The 23,530-nt window shown below is 43.0% G+C and overlaps 1 protein-coding gene across 4 annotated transcripts in view; it reads right to left on the bottom strand.

Moving 5' to 3' along the window:
* smyd3 (SET and MYND domain containing 3) overlaps window positions 1-23,530 on the bottom strand; it is a 730,951-nt gene that overhangs the window by 450,118 nt on the left and 257,303 nt on the right. For all 4 annotated transcript variants that reach the window (XM_048536552.2, XM_059648728.1, XM_048536554.2 and 1 more), the window contains one exon: window positions 21,345-21,481. In XM_048536552.2, coding sequence (XP_048392509.1) covers window positions 21,345-21,481 — 137 coding nt within the window. The remainder of the gene's footprint in view (window positions 1-21,344; window positions 21,482-23,530) is intronic.

Genomic DNA, 23,530 nt, shown 5'->3' with positions numbered 1-23,530 from the left:
ACATGCACCACCCTCTGTGTGAAAAAGTTGTCCCTTCGGTCCCTCATCAATCTTTCCACTCACATTAAACCTGTGCCCTCTGGTTCTGCACTCCTCCATCCCATGAAAATGGCCTTGGCTACTTACCCTATTCATGCTCCCATGATTTTATAAACCTCTGCAAGGTCAGCCCTCAGCCTCTGACGCTCCAGGGAAAATGGCCCCAGCCTATTCAGCCTCTTCTATAACTCAAACCCTGCAGCCCTGGCAACATCCTTGTAAATCTTTTCTGAATGCTTTCAAGTTTCACAACATATTTCAAACAGCAGGGAGACCAGAACTGAACACAGTATTCCAAAAGGGGCATGACATATGTCCTGTCCAGCTGCAACATGACATCCCAACTCCTACACTCAATGCACTGATCAACAAAGGCAGGCATACCAAATGCCTTCTTCACTATCCTGTCTTCCTACAACTCCACTTCCGAGGCATTATGTATCTGCACCCAAGGTTTCTTTGTTCAGCAACACTCACCAGGACATCACCATAAAGATCTAAACTGTTTAGTTGACTTGTTCTTAAGAACATGCAAAGATCTGCAGTTGGTTTACTGTTTGTTCAAACAGTATGGATATGTCCTACACATCACAGTTCACAGGAGTTGGACTTGTCAACTATTACTTTAAAGAGAAATGTGAGTCTGGAATAAAGTGTATATGCCCTGCCCTGATTTGCCTTCCCAAAATGCAGCACCTCACATTCATCTAAATCAAACCCTATCTGCCACTCCTTAGCCCAACGGCCTATCCATCAAGGTCCTGTTGTACTCCGAGGTAACCTTCTTCGCTGTCCACTACATCACCTATTCAGTCATGATTTGATGAGTGTCATTAGAGTCCCTTCACTATTGCTTCCCTAGACAGAGCTGATTGGACAACTACTCAATCAACGCTCTGTTCAATTGGCGCAGCGCCTTCATTCCTTTCACTATTCTGCAAAACACAAACTTGCATCTGATTACAGCATCAATAATAAAGACCACATCAGGTTCAGGCTGCAAACAAACTGAAGCCAATGTTTTAATTGACTGTGAAACTGATAAAGATTGAGCAATTATCCAGATAAAATGTTAAAATCTAAACTGTGTTTAGTAGACTTGTTTTTAAGAACTTGCAAAGATCTGCAGTTGGTTTACTGTTTGTTCGAACAATATGGATGTGTCCTACACATCACAGTTCACAGGAGTTGGACTTATCAACTATTACTTAAAGAGAAATGTGAGTCTGGAATGGGGCAGGATGGGTGGAAGGAACTTCTCTAGCCACAGTATAGAGACATTCAGAAAGGATGTGTTTATTGGTTCATTCCACACAAAATAGTCATTGTAATTTTTCCTCCTCACTTTGTGCAACCAGAATTAAAATATACCTCAAATGGTTAACTTCAAACAAATTATCTGTCTCAAAGTAAGACAAAGATCCAGCTGTTAGCATTTGCCATTCTATGGGTGCGCACCTCTCACTCGCTCACTCTTTCTTGGAGTCTTTCGCGAACACTGATGGCAAGATGCAGGACAGAAAGATGATTGTGTGACTTTAGCACAAGACTTGCTACTTTGCCCTCGTGTCTTAACGTGAATAAAGTGAAATGCTGTCAATTGGTTGGTGTAGCAAGCTACATGCTTACAATTACTGCTTTGCCACAGACGTTTACACCAGTCTCCAAAAACATTACCATTCGCACCATTAAAATGAAACTAAACTCAAAGCTGTAAACTTTTACAGTGAGAATATTCTGTAAAATGGAAACCTGTCTTCAGCCCTAGGGTCCCAACCTGAAACATCGAGTTTTCCTGTTCCTCTGACGCTGCTTGGCCTGCTGTGTTCATCCAGCTTCACACCGTGTTAGCACAGGTTCTCCAGCATTGGCAGTTCCTACTTTCTTTAGTGAAAGAAATGGCTAATTTCTCATCCTAGATCTTTCACAGGGCAGTCTTGAGCTTCCCGTCCTCCCCTAACAAATTCTAAATGGACTGATGATTAACAAGCAAACATTTGCTCTCAAACCTGTCACATCTCCTGCAGTTCTCAGGGTTACAGCCCTAGGATTTGGAAGAACTGCTTAATGAGAGGTGATGAATCTTATTTGCAGGTTCAGGTTCAATTCCTACCTGCTCTAGAGATGTGTCATGACATCTCTGAACAGGTTGATGAGCAAGCTCCTGTTCACTCAGTCCACACTCACTGACGTTTTCCCTCTCTCATTTCCAACTCTCTTCCAAGTGACAGTTCCCCAGGACACACACCAAGACAACCACTGACTGTGTCTAGAGGACCATCAACTCAGTGAAGGATACCTTTTGGTCTGCCTGAAATTTGTTGGTCTTCCAAAGCAAGGAGTTGACCCCAGCTGAGTGTTGCAGACTGGCACATTCCAAGGTCCAGGACTATGGGCCAATGGACACACGAAAGGTTGGGGCAGTGGAGAAATACCACAGTCTGAGGTCTTTCTGTCAAAGTTAAATGGGGGTCCATTCATTTATCGGACTCTCTTGGTACCTCAACTGTATGTAAATATAATCTTACAGAAGTAAGAGATGGCCTGGGTTTGTTTGTTGCAGGCAGTCAAATTCCAATGTTTGTTTGGAACAAAAACAGAATTTGCTAGAAAAGCTCAGCACGTCTGGCAGTGTCTGTGAAGAGATGTTAGAGTTTACATTTCAGGTCTGGTGACCCTTCCTCAGAACTGGACCTGAAATGTTAACTCCGATTCTTCTTCACAGATGCTGCCAGACCTGAGCATTTTCAGTAATGTATATACCTTTGTCAAAGTCTTTTTAGTCTGTACATTGTTTACCTACTATGATCTGCCTGCATCGCTCGTAAACAAAGCTTTTCACTGCATTTCGCTACACATGGCAATAAAATCAATCAAATTATAGATAACACAGTGTGGAGCTGGAGCAGCACAGCAGGTCAGGCAGCATCAGAGGAGCAGGAAAGTTCAGAAAAGAAGGGTCCCGACCTGAAATGTCAACTTCCCTGCTCCTCTGATGCTGCCTGACCTGCTGTGTTCCTCCAGCTCCACCCTGTGTTATCTCTGACTCCAGCATCAGCAGCTCTGACAATCCATCAAACTTCTGTTTTTGTTCCTGATTTACAGCATCTGCAGTTCTTTCGGTTTTTATCCAATGTTTGTTGGTTTCCTTGGTATGCTACTGTACAGAAGTGAAATGCAATGGTGTCTAAGACTTTTTTTTATGAATAAAGTATATTTTTGAAATAAAAAAAACGTGATGAGAGATTCCGTTGGTGAAATACAGGAAATGGTGACCCTTGCTTGGGACACGCAGAGACTGAGCAAATCACGGTCTAGTAAAAAGTTATTTCTCCCCTGCACTTATAAATCAAACAGGGTTTTTCAAGGGGCTCTCTGTTAGTGTTAGTCTGTAACTGTAGCACTGTAGTCCTGTCTGCATGCATGGACAAGGGTACCTCACGACTTCCTGGTTGAGAGATGGGGGAGGTATAGTGAAGGTATAGCTGAACAGAGTGAATGAGAGGGGAAACAATGCAATCAGGAAAAATAATCCTGCAGTACCCAAACAGCAGGGGGGACAGTTATTTTTCTTTATTGCTACCAGAGCTTCCTGTGAGAAGGGCTGCTTCCTCACCCCTGGGAATCCTGTCATGTCACCCTCGCTGGGACGTCTGATCACTCTGTCCTCGCTCTCCTATGTTGTTCCAGAAAATCGAGGAACAGATCAAAGAACAACTCTTCCTTCGTTGGTTTACATCTCTCATTCTCCTAGACTCCACATCAAGTTCAAATCAGTCCACTGTGCCCAATCCTCTGGTCAGCAGCAGACAATAATGATTCTTCCATTCTCATGTCTAGACTATCTCCTGTTGCTCCATTTGTCCCATTCCCAGCCTCTTTTTGTGTCTTAAACAAGTAACTCCTTAAGTCTCTGAAGGTCCTGCATTTCAATATCCCTCACTCCCTTTTCCTGCCTCTGTAATAGCTTCAAATTTGCTGCAGCTCTAGCATTTCCCCTGTTTTAACGGAAGCTGTTGAATCTGAAATGTTAACTCTGTCTCCCTGTTCACAGATCGCACCTATTCTGTCCTTGAACAACATTTAAGTAAACTCCTCTTGTTTACTTATTAAAAGTCTCATATCTTAGGACATCAAAATGAGCGAGTGAAGCTGGGTGGGAGGGTGAGCTGTGAGGAGGATGCAGAGATGTGATTTGGACAGGCTGAGTGAGTGGGTGAATGCACGGCAGATGCAATGTAATGTGGATAAATGGGAAGTTATCCACTTTGGGAGCAAAGCCAGAAAGGTAGATTACTATCTGCAGGATTATAAATGTGAGTGAAAAAAATGTGCATTCAGGCCCGGGTGTCCTCATAAACCAGTCTCTGAAGGTGAGCAGATGATCCTGAGGGCAAATGGTTCTGATGACGAGTCACTGGACTCAAAACAATAACTCTGCTTTCCTCCCACAGATGCTGCCAGGCCTGCTTGAGTTTCTCCAGCAATTTCTGCTTCTGTTTCAGACCTCCAGCACCCACAGTTTTGTTTTATTTTAAGGCAACTGGTATGTCGGCCGTCTTAACGACAGGATTTGAGTAGAGAAAAGATGTCATGCTGAAATTGTACAGGGGCCAGATGAGACCATACCTGGAATACTGCGTGCAGATTTGGTCTCCTGATCTGAGGAAGGATGTTCTTGCTACAGAGGGAGTGCAGCAAAGATTAACCAGACTGATTCCTGGGATGGCAGGACTGACATATGAGGAGGTGTTGAATCAGTCAGGATTATATTCACTGGAGTTCAGAAGAATGAGGGGTATCTTTCTCTTCCTTTATTCGTTCACGGGATGAGGGCATCGCTGGCAAGGTAGCATTTATTGTCCATCCCTAATTGCTCAGAGGGCAGTTGGCAGTCAACCATGTTGCTGTGGGTCTGGAGTCACATGTAGGCCAGACCAGATAAGGATGGCGGTTTCCTTCTCTAAAGGACATTAGTGAACCAGATGGTTTTTCCCCAAGAATCGGCAATGGAATCATGGTCATCATTAGATTCTTAATTCCAGATATTTTATTGAATTCAAATTCCATGGCAGGGTTCAAACCCTCTTCCCAGAATGTTATTTGGGCCTCTGGGTTAATAGTCTAGCGATAATACCATTAGGCCATCGCCTCTCCTTCTGACAGAAGCATATAAAATGATGACAGAACTAAAGGCAGAAAGGACGTTCACAACGGTTGGGGGAGTCCAGAACCAGGGACCACAGCGTTTACAGGTTAAAACCTTCAGCACCAAAATGAGGAGAAATGTCTTCACTCAGAGAGTGGTGACCTTGTAGAATTCACTACCACAGGAAGCAGTCGAGGTCAGAATACTGTACAATTTGAGGATGGAGTTGATTATAGCACTTGGAGCTAACGGGATCAAAAGATATGGGGGAAAAGTGGAAACAGGCTACTGAGCTGGATGATCAGCCATCACCATAATTCATGGCACAGCAGGGCCAAAGGGCCAAATGGCCAACTCCTGCTCCTATTTTGTATGATTCTATGTAGGTGGGGGAGAATGCAAACTAATTTTCACTTAAATTCCCAATGCTTAGTTGACAGGGCTGTGTGTGTGTGAATGGATTATAACTCCATCCTTGGTGTAACAAATGTCCTGCAGAGCAAGACATTGCATGTTGAAATTCAACATGTGTTTGCTTGCTCGACAACATTGCTAAAAATTCAAAATAAAAACCTCACAATAAGTCTGAAACCAGCACAACATAGTCAAGTGTTGAAACAAGAGGACTGATTAATGTGTCAATTATGCTCACGTAGCCAGTGATCAGGTCAAACAGATCCAGAGCTAGTTTTAAAAAATGAAAATGCATCTGTGTATAGTGCCAAAACCATTTTTAATAAAAACCATAGGTATAATTTTCATTTCAGTGCCTATGTGCAAAATTCACACACAATGCAACAATGATAACAAACAAATGAGTATAAATACTGAATGTTATCCACTTAAAGCCTGAAATAGCTCATGCTATCTTCATGTCAGGTCAAAAACACATTAGCAGAAAAACTGCAGCATTCTCAAGAGCAGTTCCACACAGGAAAACAAAGCTGCTCTTTCTCAATGGGCCAGGCAAATCATTGTCAGAATTCTGCATTGTCTTCAGTCGAATTTCACTGAGAAACAGGCCATTCTGCCCAATTGGTTTGCTCCAGCGAATCGTCAACATATTCTTCCATCATTTTCACCCCATGTGCTTACCTAGCTTCCCCTTGAATGGATACGCACCTCAATTACTCCCTGTGACAGCAGTTCCACATTCAAACCACACTCAGAATCAGAGGTTTTCCCTTAATTGCCTTACGGGGAATCATTAGTGATTATTTTATATTATTACCACTTAATTATTGCTTTTATCCAGCCAGCAGGTGGAAATATCTTCTCTATGTCAGCCGATCAAACCCCTTTTTCTTGAAAATGGTCTTGCCTCACATCAGGCTACAATCTCTTTGGTGGCAGCAGCAGCAGGATGGATGCTGAAAGCTAGCTAAAAGCAGGCTTTTCCAGGCAAAGAAAGCTCTTGCAACACCATGTGTGTGCTGGGTCCAATCCCTTCTGACCTTTCAGTTCCGTTTGCAATGAACAGTCCGCACCTTATAACTGACTGGCTCTAGTCTCTTGGTGCAGCCTTTCCAGCATTCTGATTGCAATGAACCTTTATGAGAAGGGACCTGTAAAACTGAATGGTTCCTTTTAGCATCAAGACTTGACTCTTCAATCTCTCTCTTTTCTGGTGGACTTAATGTGTAGTCATAAGTAACTGGAAAGTTCAACAGGTTTGAAATCTGAGAACTTAATGCACCTGCAAGGGTGAACAAATTTGAAACAGACAGCACATTAGTCCCAGGTCCAGAGCAGCACAACTATCAGCAACTTCTCACATCCATCCCAGGAGTACAGCTACAAAGAGAACTGTCAATGCTTGATTTAAGACCAGAGGATCACCACGAAGAGAAAGATCAGAAATCCAGAATTTAAAATAAAGTCAGTAAACGCACGAATTCTACAACAAATTGCATTTATAAAGCATCTTTAACTTGTACGATGCCCTGGAGCATTTGGCTGAGGCAATATTAAACGAAATTTGACACAGATGGAGATCTGAAGCCAAGTGAGTAAAAGCTGGGTCAAAGCAAAAGGTTTTAAAAAGTGACCTAAAAGGAAGAGGGAGATGCAAAGAGATTTGGTAAGAGAGCATAGGGGCCCAGGTGCCTGAAGACACAGACTATCAAAAACCTGCATGGTGTTGAGAAGGAACACAGACAGGTCAGACCTGAGGTCTCTGTTTGTTAACACATCTCACGTCAAGTAAACCAAAAGTCAAAGTTTCCTATTCAGCGTTGAACTGCCCCAGGGCAGTTCATTCCCCTTCTACCTGAGGGACCCAATGTCAACGACCAGACTAACTGATGGGACTGAAACATGACTTTGTGAGGATTTTAATAACACAGAGGGAGTCACAATACAGCTTCCAGTGGCTCACACCTGGAGCTTAAGACTGAATTCATGGGCAGATGCATTCACAAAGCACAAGGGTGCCTGATGCAGGAAAGCAATTTATGACTTGTAGTCGGGAATTAGTCAGTGCGTCAAAGACAGGAGAGGCAGTTTCTCTCCTGCACTGGATGATCAGCTGTGTGATAAAAACAAAAAGCAAAGACAAGTGCCTCAGCATAAAGGTTATCATCAGGAAGTACTAAAAATAGCCTCCCTAAATCACATGGTGCTGAGACACCCAGCTGAATGTCGATGTCTCAAGGGTGCTCTTCCCAGGAAAAATGAGCACAACAAAAATAATCCTCAGTGTGCATCACGGAACATCGGCCTTTTCACACTAGGAAACAAGGTAGCTGCAGGATCTTCAGGCAACATTTCCGAACGTTTAAGCTAAATCCACAAGTGAATTGTGCATGAAGCTGAAATTCAGGCTGCTGGTTCTCCACAGGCAACTCTGACATCTCTTCAACTCGCCACCACCCCCCAAGAAATGACACTCAGGAGAAAGCTCTGGGCACAGACAGCATGCACACGGGCATACATCATACTCAGCTAAAGTTCTAGCACAATGTTTCAAACCTTATCGCAGTCAAAACCCAGTCAGGGACACGAGCCAAATGCCAATGGAGAAACTATATCACTCTTATCGATGTTACCATTTGCCCAAGGGTGACACCAACGAGCCAAAATGAAGCTGACTGTGGTTATCAGAGGGTATTCGCTGTGGCGTCAGAGATATCACTGCAGGAGCACCTCAGAGAAACACCTTTTGACTGATGCCCATAATTTTCACTTTAAAAAGGTAAGGAGTGACAGTGTCGCCCACTCGCAGTCTGACTGTATTCACAACAGCTTTAACACTGAAGCAGCTCCCCACACCAATGGGTTCCAGGCCTGAAATAATGTTCTGGCCTAGTTTGTCAGGTGGCAAATAACATTTGCACCATTTATAGGGAGCATCACAGACAAGGAAAAGCCCTGCAATTCTTTCATGTTCTTCCATGACACAATCATTAGACATTCTCCCAGCAACATTTTAGGTGTGATAACCAATCAAGAGCTGAGCTAGATCAGTCACACCAACATGACAGCCACTCGAGCTGACACAGAATGGGTAATTCGCTGGCACATTCATGATACTATACCCTGGTTGTTGTGCATCTACGTTCAGCACAGATTTGAAAAAAGGACTGAAGAGGTGAAATCATGAGAACCAGGTGGCAGAGACCAATCTGTATTCCCTTGAATATAGCACATTAAGCCACGATCTAATCGAGATGTTAAAGATGATTAAAGGGGCTGACTGGAAGAACCATTTCCTCTTGAAATAAAAAGGGCATCATTAAAATGAAAGCTCAACTTTCAGGGAATGTCAGGAATCATTTCTTGGTACAAAGGATAGTATTGTCTCTAGAACTCTCTCCCTCAAAACACTGCTCAGGGTGAGTGTCAACTGAAAAAGAAGAACACAGAGATTGATACATTTCAGTTTGATAAAAGTATGAAGGATTATGGGGAAAATGTAGTAAGAGGGTGAGATATGGATCAGTCAAGATCTAACTGAATGACAGAACAGGTTTGTGTGACTCATTGGTCCACTTTCGTTCCTATGTCCCTAAAACAACAGGTCTGGATTGTTCAAATAAAAACCGAAAGAACTGCGGATGCTGTAAATCAGGAACAAAAACAAAATTGCTGGAGAGGCTCAGCAGGTCTGGCAGCATCTGTGAAGGTAAAAACTGAGTTAACATTTCGGGTCCGGTGACTCTTCCTCAGAACTGATGAGCAGATGCCGCCAGACTTGCTGAGATTCTCAAGCAATTTTGTTTTAGGTCTGGAATGTTCATTTCGTTTAAACTTTGCAAGAGTCCCACACAGGGCAGAACTAAACAGGCTGCATTGGTGCTGTCTATATGGTTTTTTTTTTAAAATTCACTCAAAGAACATGGGCATTACTGGATGGTCCAGCATTTACTGTACATCCCTAACAGTCCTTGAGAAGGAGACGGTGAGCTGCCTCCTTGAGCCGCTGCTGTCCACCTGCTGCTGGTTGACCATAATACCCTTAGGGTGGGAATTCCAGGATTCTGACCCAGTGACAGTGAAGAAACAGCAATACATTTCCAAGCCAGGATGGTTGGGGACTTGGAGGGTAACTTGCAGGTGACGGCATTCCCATGTATCTGTTGCCCTTGTCCTTCTAGATGGAAGTGGGCTCGGAAGGTGCTGTCTGAGGATCTTTGGTGAATTTCTGCAGTGCATCTTGTAGATAGTACACACTGCTGCTACCGAGTGTCGGTGGTGGAGGGAGTGAATGCTTGTAGATGTGGTGCCAATCCAACAGACTGATTTGGCATGGACGGGCTCTTTTTAAATAACATTTGGTTATGCGTTGACAAGAAAATGACGACAAAAATGAAAATGTGTGGCAATCTCTTAGAATCAAGAATGACCTGCTTCCACTCCTGTTTGATGGGATCTCAGGCTGGCGATAAGTCCAATGCACAATCTGCAGGCTGCACCACAGGCTGGACAAGTGGCACTTGAAGGGTTGAGTTGTTTGGAGGACTGTGCACTGACCCAAGATGCCTCAACTTCATCCATTCATATTCCTGACAATGTTTCTCGATCAGTTGGATGCATTCCTGAATAAGCCCTTCCAGTTTGGTCAGTCACCAGCCTATGAGACAGTGGGAAATAGTCAATCTTTTCAGGGATGCTTCAAGGTCATCCCAAAAGTGTATCCGCTGTCCTCCTTGGAATATTCTCCCAAAAGGGGAACTGAATTTGAGTGACTGGCACCTCACCACTGGGTGCTTTGGGATGGGATACTGTTGTTAGATCAACTTGATTCCCAGCAGACCTTGAGGGTGTTCCTGTGCCAGGACAAGTGTTATATGGATCTTGCTGTAAAAACAAAGTCAAGGGAATGCACTGAATTATTGCCAGGCATGGAGGGTAGGAGCAAAGGAATGGTCTTCAAAATAGCAGGATGTGGGTTGTGGGTTGTGGATGTTCAGGGCTCTGTGCTGGCAACTTGATTGACAGTGAAGTGGAAGTGATACAGAAAAGTGCTGGTGGGGCCAAAGAAGCACTCAAGGCAGTCTGAAAACAAAAATGCAAGACAGTGAGAAGCGCAGAGATGGGCAAGTGAAACAGGCAGGTACGTGACAGCCGCATGGATTCAAGATGGCGCTGACCACATGGCAACTCATTGCAAGCTCTCTACAGCAATCTTATTCTTACATCTTACAATCGTCCTCATCTTTCAAACCTCAACTTTAAGTCTGATCACCTTCTCAGTAACATCGTACTCCTCGCCCTGTTCTATCACACTAATGCACTTTGTATGGTATGATCCACCTGTACTACATGCAAAACAAAACTTTTCACTGTACCGAGATACGTGACAATATTAAATCAAATTAAATCAAAACATACAACTCATTGAACTCGCATCAAATTTGCAGCACAGAAACAAGCCGTTCTATACACTTTACTGAAGAACATCCCAACAGCATAGTCTTCACTTGAACGCAATGAAATGTAAAGTATTAAACTTCAGAGTAATTGGAATGAATAGCAACATACTTTAAATCGGATCGTTCAATGAATGAAAGCGTTACTTTATGAGACATGAAACAAAGATACTAAAATTTATTATAACAATAAATTTACAGAATGCAGCATTTCCTATGGCCATTGCCTACCGATCACCCTCTTTCCCAACGGTCACCCTTCATATGTGCTTTAGGAACTTAATTAAACAATGATCTTCATCTGTGTATCTTGACAACATAATTAGCATAGGTTACATGAATAGGAATCCAATACATCGATCTATGCATGCAGTTAGCTAGGTCATTAAAAAAAATCAAATAAATGCTTGAGTTGATACGTAGGTGAAGTGAAATTAGGCAGAATGGAAGTGGAACAGTCAGTTCTGGGCATTCCACTAGTCAGGGAGCTACAGAATAAGAGCTGCACTGATTCACTGGGATGATGCCAGAAATGAGCTGGTAAAGGTTAAGACTAAAGGTTCCAAGTTGTTTTTATTATGCTCCTGTAAAGTCATAAAATCCCTGTGGAAACATGCCTTTTGGCCCATCAAATCTGCACTGACCCTCTGAACAGCAGCCCACCCAGACTCATCCCGCCTTATCCTATCCCAATAACCCCGCATTTCCTATGGCTAATCCACCTAGCCTGCAGAACCCTGGACATCATTTAGCAAGGCCAATCCAGCCAGCCTGCACACCTTTGGACAGTGGGAGGAAATCAGAGCAGCTGCAGGAAATCCACCTGGCCATGGGGAGAACGTGCAAACGCCACACAGACAGTTACCCGGGGTAAAACGAGGCAGCAGCGCTAATCACTGTGTCATACTAATTGGAGATTTTAAAATGGCAATACTCATGATGCTTGGATCATCCATAATAGCAAGACATAAACCGAGGGTAATGACAGGGAAGGACAGGTTGGGCAAACTTTTTCACACAGCAGTGGTTGAAACTCGCAATGCTTCATCACAAGAAACTATTGAGGCCAAAATGAAAGCATCATTTAGTAGAGAACTGAAAAAGGAAGAATATGGAGAAATATCAGAAAAAGGAGAGAATGGCCGAGAGTAGAAGATGTATCTTCAGTCAAGGAGTCACTTCCAGTACAGGGAGAATGGACAGAAACGGCCCCCAAATCCCTGAGATTTCAATCACCCCATTTCTTCACCATCAGTGGCTCACATTGACCGAAGGATCTCTGGCAGGGACCACATGCATGATAGCATTCTTGGAATGTGACAAGTCAATGGAGTGATAGTATTACTGAACTCGTGAGCCAAAGCTCAGAGCTAATGCCTTGAAGGCACAGGCTCATATTTTTGCCACGTTGGGAATCCTTTAAAAACAGCAGGTGAATGCAATTCTGGGATTCCTGCCCTCATCTCCCCAAAGATCTTTAGGTTTGGTGTCAGAACGCACACAGCTCTACCAAGCGCTTAGGACGTTCAAACGACCCCGGAATTTTGATATAACCAGTTCTATTCGGTCAGTAAAGATGGTCTACACTACTTCATAAGAATCCTGGCACATGATAGCCTCTCTCTTGGTGGGGAAGCAAAACAAAAAAGACATTCAACATTCCTATTGAAATATATGGGTCCTTTAACTTTCTCATAAATCTACCAATCACAGGCATTCAAATTATCAACATCAGAAGCTTTCACCTATGTCACACCTCTTAATGTTTTGTAAAGCATTGAAAAAAAACTCTTCAAACAAATAGCATGTTAATACACAGCAACAGCGCTGTGAAACTGCCCGGACAGAAGGCACAATTGTATGCTCGCTCCAAAGCGAGGTCATCTGTATCGATATAACCGTCATGCTTTGAAGTACATTTTCTTATTCCCAAGTTAGTTTACCCAACACCGTCTACAAATACAGTACAAACTGAATCCAGAGTGGTTCCTTCGCAAATCCCAAAGTGAAAACAAGGGCCCATCAATTTTAATGCAAGGAGCGGATTCATTGAGTATGGAGGTTAAATTCCAGATTGAGCCAAGTATCTTTAAACCATATGCTCAGACCGGATCAGTGCTGTGCTTAATATTAAGTGACAAGCTTAAGTAATACAAACCCGACATAGCAGCTGCATTGCTTTTGTCGACAATGTCAAAGAAACCCATGATAACCAGAGCATTTACTCAGCACGCAAAATCACTGGAATCAGACAACAAACCTGAGGAAAGGTTAAGCCTCATCTTCTTTCCCCTCCTACTTCCCATATTCAGTACATTTCAAGGACATGGTGTTTTGAGTGACAATTGTTTATTAGCATCCTGAATGGAGAGAGATTACTGCCAGCGGATGCCGTCTCATCACCTTTTCATTACTTTTCTTCTCTTCCTCTACAAGTCAGACAAAGACAAGATGGTTAATTATCCCTTCTGTTTGCAAACTGCAGTTTCAATCTCATTAAATCTGTGGCACTGTAACATTGCAAAATGCATGAGGCTGTGCTGCTACAGAAAAGTCGACGTCTTGTGCTTAAATCGGATGTAATCTGGCGAATGTTTTGCTTTGCAAAACTCAGTACGCCTTTCTTTTTCATCCTTCAAGGAAAGGTTGATTGTGCTTGCCGATCTGGGTTCTTGGCCGAGTTCTGGTGGGTTCTTGGGTGCCCACTGAAGAGCAGCTCTGTGCCCCAGAAGCTCTCACACAGTCGAGGGAGATTTGGCTGTATTGTTGATAGCTTGGATTTTCCCCTTCTTTGTATTTTTATCTCAGTTCCTGAAACATGTTTGTGTTTGAAGGAAGCCACATCTTTCTCACAGTGAAAGCTACATGTGTTAAATATGTACATAGCCTGAAGATACTTAGCAGACCAATGAGAATATAATACCTCTAAAAGATATTAATGCCTCCCATCACAGAGCTAGTCCGTTCATCTGATGCCGCTCTCTATTCTGAGAAAGAAATATTTCAAACTGTTCACACAGGAACTCGATTTAAGTCTCTATATGGTCTCAGAGTTATGGAGACAGTTAGTTATCATTCACTCCTTTCCAATTCATGTAATTATTCTGTCAATATCACATGCATATCCATCCCCACTGCCCTCCCAAAACTCCCATGCCAAGCCCAGTTCTACAGTCCCAATGTACCTTCCTTTTCTAATCTTTCTACACCCAACCCTTGCACAGTGGAAAGCCTATTGGCTTCCTCTGGACCTGTCTCACCTTGTCTTCCCAACTGGTGCTACTGTTTCGCACGAGAATTGTTACAAGGCCAGAGACTATCCTTTGATCAAAGCAGCAGCCTCAGGTAAATCACACACCTAAGAACTAGCCATTTTTTATTCATTCATGGGACTTGGGCGTCACTGACTAGGCCAGCATTTATTGCCTCATCCCTAGTTGCCCTTGAGAAGGTGGTGGTGAGCTATCTCATTGAGCCACTGCAATCCACGTGCTGTGGGTTGACCCACAATGCCATTAGGAGAGGAATTCCAGGATTTTGACCCAGTGACAGTGAACGAATGGCAATATATTTCCAAATCAGGATGATGAATAGTTTGGAGGGAAACTTGCAGGTGGTGGTGTTCCCATATGTCTGATGCCTTCTTCCTTCTAGCTGGAAATGTTCTTGGGTTGGAATGCGCTGCCTAAGGAGCCTTGTGAATTTCCATCATGCATCTTGTAGTTGGTACATATTGCAGCTACCAAGCATTGGTGGTGGAGGGAGCGGATGCTTGCGGATGTTGTGCCAGCCAAGTGCGCTTTGCGCTGGACGGTATCAAGCTTCTTGAACGTGGTTGGAGGTAAACCCATCTGGGCAAGTGGGAAGCATTCCATTACATTCCTAATTTGTGCCTTGTAGATAATGGACATGGTTGGTGAGTAAGGAAGTGAGTTAGTCAGCACATTATTCCCAGTCTCTGACCTGCTCTCACAACCATTATATCTTCATTGTGAATCCAGTTGAGTTTTTGGTCAATGGTAAACCGCCCCCCCCCCCCCCCACCCCCTCCACAGGATGGTGGTAGTGGGAAAATGCAGTGATGGTAACACCACTGAATGTCAAGGGGTGATGGTTAAATTTTCTCTGTTGGAAACAGTCATTACCTGGCATTTGTGTGGCAGAAGGATTAGATTTCCTTGTGTTACTTCCCACTTTTCAGTCATTGATGAAGCAACTGAAGATGTTTGAGCTCAGGACACTACCATGAGGAACTCTTGCAGAGATGTTCTGGAGCTGAGATGATTGACCAGCAACACCCAGAATCATCTTCCTACGTGTCAGGTATGGCTTCAACCAGCAGACAGGATTCCCATCGATTCCAATTTTGCTAGTGCTCCTTGATGCCACACTCAGTCAACTGCAGTCTTGATGTCCAGGGCCATCCCTCTCACCTCACCTCTGGAATTCAGGGCTTTTGTCCATGTTTGAATAAGTCTGCAATGAGGTCAGGAGCTGAGTGGCCCTGGTGGAACCCAAACTGGGCATCGCTGAGCAGGTGCTGCTTGATAGCCCTGTTGATGAGACAGGATCAAGGGATAGATCGTGAAAATGCTACCATCCAAGACCTTCACGGCTTGTCCACTTGCCAGCTCAACAGATTAAAAACAAGGCGATCACCTGTAAACCTAACACATGAGAAAGGAAGTAGAAAGAGCAAGAGATATGAAGAGTGGGAGATATGGAGAGAGAGAACAAAAAGACACACAGATAGAAGCAGATGTGTAAAGATGGAGGTGAGGAATTAACAGGGAGATGGACATAAAAGCAGAAACCAAGATGAGCAGACATGGATAGCAAAGTGGAATGTGAGAAATATGCAGCACAAACAAAAGGATGAAAAATATTGCAATTATATTGTACATTCGCAAATTTAAGATGCCCAAATTACTTTACAATCAATTAAGCTCTTTCAAAATGTAGTCAGTTTTAGGGTAGGAAGGCAAACTAACAAAGAGAGCAGAAAACAAGCAGGGATAAATTTACAAAAAGTGTTTCTTTTTAAATTTGGACCATGGGGTAAAATATTAAAGTTCAACTCAAACACCAAGATTGTTTACAAGTTCTTATTTAGTAGTTTGGAGAAATGAGCTATTAAATCTTCATTTATTCTTTAAACTAACACTTTAAAGTAGTGCGATAGCAAAAGGTCTGTTTGTTGGTAAAACAACAAGTTATTGAGTTGCTGGGTGACCAATGCAGAGGACTGAATCACTTGATCAGACAAAGTCAACTTGTTGATGTTTCTGGCTCAGGACATTTGAGATCCTCAGTTTCTCGGTAGAAATGTGCTCAAATGCCAAATCAGAGAAGAGCACGTGGTCATTACCTCAAAATCAGACAATTACAAAGACTCTATCAAACATTTGATTCAAAAAGCAGAAAACAAGAGGGGGTATTCTTCTACACTTAGGAGAAACAAATCTCTTCTAATAGCTCCAGCTTAGCTTGCTTCATGAGTCAATGCATAGAATAACCTCAGGATATTGGCAAAGCAACAGTAATAAATATATTTGACATCTACATTTGTTGTGTTTATTCAAAAAATGACTGTAGCACCACACACAGACATACAAAATGCACAACGTAAAGGAAGATTGTCAATGATGGTGGGTTTTTTTTTACAATATTGCCATCAGCAAAAATAAAACATTGCCAGCAGGAAATGGGAAACTCTACTCTGAACTGACAGTTCATAATAACAAATCAAGAAAAGTTAACGTCATGAAAATTAAAACTGGATTTGTTAATTCTAAACAGGTGAGCAGTTCACAAATTCAGAGTATCAGTTGGAGATTGCATTACCACAGAAAAGATGTGCAAACAAGAAGATGGTCCTTGCAGTCTTGATGCCAGATGTTTACAGACACTGAAGAGATTTCAGCATGTTGTACAGAGGTCTGGTTCTCTCTATTGTTCATACTCCTATGCATGAGTGTATCATCACTCCAATGCAATCTGGGTCCATCCAGTAGAAATTTATCCTTCACACTATTTCCAAGGTAGATCAAGAGAAAAAGGACACTCTACTGTCTCATCATTACTAGGTCAACTACATCAATGCAAATGCTATTTATCAATCATCATCAGCATTCCCATCAACTCAATCTATGCAAGTCTCTTCATATCCAGTACTGGCTCTGAGGCATCCAGGCAATGACTCAAGAAAATATCATGATCCAAGTCTCTCATGGTTTGTCCATTTAACAGCACAGGGAATGAGAAACAGGGCGATTGCCCGTGAGCTAGACATGAGAAAAAGTCATGAAAGTAGACAGCAAGTGATGTGAAGTATGACAGAAGTGGACAGAGAGAACAAATTGAAGCAGAAAAGAATCTAGTCTCCACTTGCACACTGCCTTGCTAGTGTGCATGGAGGCAACAAGCACACAGGTCCAAAACAGTGTACAGGGCTCACAAGGCTTTCAGCACTCTCACTTGCTGATTAGCTGAAAGGAACAGGGCAACGTTAGCACATGGCACTGTGCTGAGAGGGCAACCAAGCTCAGGTCAACCCTATTCTTAATATGAGCAAACCAAGCTGAGCCATGGCCAATTTGGCATATTTTACACACAGCAATAACTACACCAATATTATACACAGTACACTAAACCTGCACAACATGTAGAGGCACAAATAAAATTCACTGCATCTAGAGTTAAGGTGTCTCGTTTTACAACAAATTTGGTAAAAATGCACTTTGAGGATCTTACACTCTTGACAGCAGCTCTATACTTTCAAACAAAACTTAGTCATTGCCAAGGTTTAAGCCAGGTTAGAAAAAGTAAAACCTTGTAGAGTCATGTTAGAGTTCACAAACTATATTATTTGAAATAAAATGAAAAGAGCAATGCCACAAACAACTGGGAAATTTGTCCTCTATTGATACTATAGGCTACAATGTAATATTAACTCTACTAGGAAACTTTGCAATTTAGTGTGGCATATTTGCATAGCTAATTCCTATTCAAAAATGGAAGAAATGAAAAAGTTGACAGGATATTTTGCAGACACGGGATATTTAAATTTATTGCATACCCCCCACACACAGACACACACACTGTCTTGCTCTCTCAAGTAAAGGCCAAGTTTGGAAATTCCAACAGCTACCTTATTTGTGAATTTCACCTCCCTCACACCAACACAATTAACCACCTAGTACTCATTGATGATGGGCTGTTCGTCACAAACAGGGCCTGTGAACCTGAAGGTGAATGTTTGCTAAAGCTGTGTGTCGTGATGTAGTTAAGATATTTAATATTAATTAGAAAATGAAAATGTGAACTGGTAAAAAGAATACTCCTGGTGTAAAATTCACTCTGAAGGCAGCCATCCCTCCAAACCCACAAATGTCTTCAAGCAATTTCTCTTCCTGTCTCAGTAGCTGCCCAAGGAGTGAGTAGATATTCTCGGATATTACGGTACACTGAAGATGCCAGTATGACATAACATTACATCCCACTACATGATTCTAAACAATGCATTGTATCATTATATAACTGTCTCAAAGATGAAAGACAGTGTGTCTTTCCAGAGAAATATAACAGTGAAAGTCAAGTTCAAGTTATCACTCTTTCAATCAGTATTCTCTATAACTATAGAGTACATAAGGATATCTGTTGTCTGCCTGGTGTCCAGTGCTCAGACACACATCAACATTAAGCATCTCTAAGTCAAACAACTGTGAACTCAATACATGTAGCATTTCTACAAGCCTGATATTTAATGACTTCCACAACCATATAGAAGGGCACTTCATGTACACAAGCTCCAAAAACCTGCACACAGATTGGTTTCAGCTCAACCTGAGGAATTCCCAATTATGCTGCTAAAGCAGAATTGATAAATTATCACAGATCACTGTCCAGTTTTGCTGCCGCTGGCTCAACTGGTTTCACAGGACCTGCCTTCTACCATCATCTCAAGACAAGTTAGAAGAATCAGGGCTCTTGCAATTATCCCACATGCTGCTCAGCAGAATGACACCAATTCCATTCCTGTTTCGGTGCCATGTGCCATTCCCCTGCGCTCCCCTTGTCGCTACAGCCTGGGCTACAGAGTGACTGGGTCAGTTTGAAAAACCAGCCGAAGGCTATGGCAGCAGTTTTGCAAAAGAAGGTATGAGAGGAATTTATTAAGAGGGAGAAATTCAATGACTTCCGCGGACTCCTGCTCCCTCTGCCCACCCCTTACCCACAGCTGTGGACATTTTTCCTTTACAGATAATTCCCTCTTGAATGCCCGAGTTAAACCAGCCTCCACCACACTCCCATCCCTGTGATTCTTTTCTGCATGCTCTCAAACACTTCATAACATTCCTAACATGCAGTGTCCAGAGCTGGAAGCGATTCTCCAACATTTTATACAAGTCTAATATAATTCCCTTGCTATTGCACACTGCCCTTGCCAATGAAGCCTAGAATACTGCATGTTTTACAAGCTCTCTCAATCGGTCCTGCTAATGTCAATGACTCACGCACGTAGACACCCAGCTCCCTGTGCTCCTACACTCTCCTTGGATTAAGATGGAATCACAATATCTATGTTGTGATGCCTTTTCACATTCTTGCTCCCAAAGTGAATCACATCATCGATCTCTGCAGTGAACTTCATCTGCCATTTGTCTGTCAATTTTACCAACCTACCTGTCCTTTTGAAGTTCCACACTATCCTCCACATGGTTCACAATAATGCAAAGATTTTGTATCATCAGCCGTTTGGAAGTTGTGTTGAGCTGTGTCAGGATGATTAATATATATCAGGAAGATCAGGGATCTGAATACTGATTCTGGGAAACTCCACGACAAACCTCCCTCCAGTTTCAAAAAGTACTATTAATCGACTCTGTCCCGTCATTCAGCTCATTCCATATCCAAACTGCTACGGTCCCTTTCATTCTGTGAGCTGTAACTTTGCTCACAAGCCTGTAATACAGCATTTTATCAAATGCCTTTTGGAAGTTCATGTACACAATATCAATAGTATTATTCTCATCAATTCTCTGTTCACTCATCAATAAAAAAAACTCACGTTAAACAGGATTTGTCCTCAACCATGCCGGAGTTGCTTAATGAGTCTGCAATTTGCCCATGTAATACCTAAGTTTGTCTTACATGTTTCTGAAAGCCTCCCACGACCAAAAGTAAAGTGGCTGGTTTGTATTTGTTGGCCTTATCTTTACACACGTTTGTGAAGAAGAATATGACTTCTGCGAATCTCCTGTCAGCTAATACCAAGTCTAAGGAAGATTATCCCAGTGCCTCCGCATCTCCACTCCCGCTTTCCCTAATCTCCTTGGATGTAATTCATCTGGTCCTGGAACCTTATCAATTTTAAGCACAGATCAAAGACTTCAACCTTATAAACTCTTCCAATGTGTGAACTAACTTTCCTTTCACCGTACCCTAGCTGTACCTTTCTTTTTGTAAAGAGAGACAGAAAGGATTGAGTCAATACCCTCTCACGCCCCATTGACATGAGTAAACACACTTACTGATCCATCATTGGTCCATGCTTTCTCTAAGCATGATTGACATGATTTCATTTTATGTTAGCTGCCAGTCTCCCCTGACTATCACTTTGTATCTCTTATTTGCTTTTCCCATTGCCTCTACCCCTTGTTAATTCAGCCTGGTTCTTAATTGTATGATCTGCCTGACATTGTAGTCTCGATCTCTATCACCAGCTGGGAAGTTCTGGATTCTTTTGGTTCCCTTTGTCCTTTCGTGGATAAATACCGTGACTGTGCTCCCTTCAAACTCATGCTGAATTGCGGCCATTGAGTTCCCATGAAGATCGTTAACTAGATGGATAATGCTCAACTCACCAATGCTTTTATCTGTAAACAGAGGCTTGCTTTAGTTATAACTCACAAACTGCTTACTGGCATTATTTACAACATTGACTGAAGAAACCTACTTGCACTGACAATAATTCTTCTTCAACAGAAACACCGCAAACTGGCAGATGAGCTCTTTAGCTTCAATGCAGTTTGCATTATCCCACAGTATATGTTTACAGTGTGACACCTTTACCCAGCAGTACCTCAGACTACCAGTCGCGCATATCCATTTGACTACATTTCAATTCAGAACATTTGCAATTTATCGAGCGCGCACACTGTCATCAAGTTGCAGCATCAGGATCAGTTGCGCACAGGTTCAATTTATGAAGCATGGCCCTGCACCATTTAAATATCACTTCAATCCTCATGCCAGTTAAATTGAAAGCAGGAAAAGAAACTTACTTGACCGAAGAGGTGAAGGAGACTTAAACCAGGAGGCAGCTGGGATGCATTGGGAATTTCCTCTTTGATATAAAATTGCAGCATGGCTGTAAGTTGCCCAAGGCCTCCTTTCATTTCTTCGCTCATCCCTTTGATATCTGGGAAGGAATGAACAAAACTGGTCGTCAACCACAAGGGAAAGTATGCTTTGTGGCAGCTGCTCTGTCTAGACACATCTACTCCTCAATTCCATTTGAAGTGGTCACAATGATCCACCTTCGCCGTTTTGACAGGTAAATAATGTACATAAAGTGTACAACACGCTCCTGCCACTCATTGCTGTGGGGTTTTAAAAGAAAAACTGGACATCAACTTTCAGGACAGGTAATTAATGAAACCCACAGCAAACTGCAAAGGCTTTCCTCCAAAGGTCCATGCCAAAGACTGTTTTTGTTTTGAGCAAGACTCGGGCGGTGGCCTTAGAAGTAAATCATGTGAGGAAGCGCCCTTGTGCCTGCAAACTAATGGGTGCTAAATTGCTGGATGGGCTCGGGTAAACTGCCCAGCTCTCAGTGTGTTGCTGCTTTGGGAAGGGTCAGAACTGGCAGATCTGAGAGTATTGTTTTGTAATTGCCTCTTGGTAACTGGGCATCACCGCAAGGTCAGTATTTGTCACAATTGGGAAGGTGGTGGTGAGCTGCCTTCTTAAAACTCTGCAGTCCACGTGGCACATGGACACCACAGAGCTGTGAGAAAGCAGAGTCTGCGGTCACAGTAAAGGAACAGCAATATTGTTCCAAAGCAGCATGGTCTGTGGCTTGGAGTGGTATTCCTGTGAGTTTGCAGTCCTCATCCTTCGTCATGAGTGTGTTTCAGTAGGTGCTTTAAAAGGAAGTTTGATAACTTGCCCACAGGGCATCTTGTACATGGTACACACAGCTGCCGCTGTGCATTGCTGGTGGGGGGAGTGACTGCTGAAGGGGGGTGTCAGTAAAATAGGCTGCTTTACCCTGGCTGGTATCAAACATCTCAAGAATTGTTGCTGCTGCACTTATGCAACACTGGCATCCCCGAATCCCTCATACCAATATTCTGGGGTTTGCCATTGACTGGGAGCTGAACTGGACCAGCTATATAAATATAGTTATATGCCACGCCCCAATCAAACCTAACCTTACATGATGACTTGTTTGCTTTCTCTGTCACTAAATGCAAAACTGACTTTCACAGCATCGCCACTCACCAATTTCCCTCCAGCTGCAAGCCTGTTAGATTTAATCACGTGAGTCCGCATTCTTTTTTTAAACCCTCATGACTGAAAATGACCAGAATATATTAGAGTTCCTCCCATGTTGAAAGAGGCCGCTCGGCTCAACAAGTCTGCACCATTCTTCCAAAGCGCACTGCACCCCATCCAGCCCCAGCCACCTACCCTATAATCCCACATTTTGTTACAATGGCTAATTCCATATAATTTAAATATTCCTGGACACTACAGGCAACTTAGTATGGCCAGTCCACCTCGCCTGCACATCTTTGGACTGCGGGAGGAAACTGGAGCACCTGGAGGAAACCCACGCAGACACGGGGAGAATGTGCAAACTCCGCACAGACACTTACCCGAAGGCAGAATGGAGCCTGGGTCCCTGGCGCTGTGAGGCTGCAGTGCTAACCACTGAGCCACCGTACCACCCATTAACCCTGCCCCATCATTCTATAACACAACTTGGAAAGGTCCATTCCATTTGGAATGGTCCGTCTGATCATGTGGTGAGTAGAAATTCCTTCAAAGCTTTCAAAAGAAAATATGATTTTTGACTTGAAGGAACAGGAACACGGGAGAGAACAGGAGAGTTGGACTAACTGCATCATTCATTGAAATATCTAACACTGGCTTGATGGATAGAAAGGTCTGCTCCTGTGCCATGTAGTTCTATATTGCTCTGAAATCTGTTTTGTTCTAAACTAAGAAGGCCACCGTTTCAAGGCATGTTCTGGAGAATTGGCGATGGGCCTGTATTCATAACTTACATTCCTTCGACAAGTCTTCAAAGAACACTGGTGAGGCCTCTTCTGGAAAACTGTGTCCAGCTCTAGTCGCTGAGTTATAGGAAGGATATTAACAAGCAGGAGAGGGTTCAGAGGAGATTTACCAGGGACGGTCCTGGGTGTAGAAGGTTTGAGTGATAAAGAAAGGCTGGAAAGGC

This window comes from Stegostoma tigrinum, chromosome 9, assembly GCF_030684315.1.
Source record: "Stegostoma tigrinum isolate sSteTig4 chromosome 9, sSteTig4.hap1, whole genome shotgun sequence".
Lineage (NCBI taxonomy): Eukaryota > Metazoa > Chordata > Chondrichthyes > Orectolobiformes > Stegostomatidae > Stegostoma > Stegostoma tigrinum.
The sequence above is the reverse complement of the archived record's forward strand: the minus strand, read 5'-3'. Positions and strand labels throughout refer to the sequence as shown.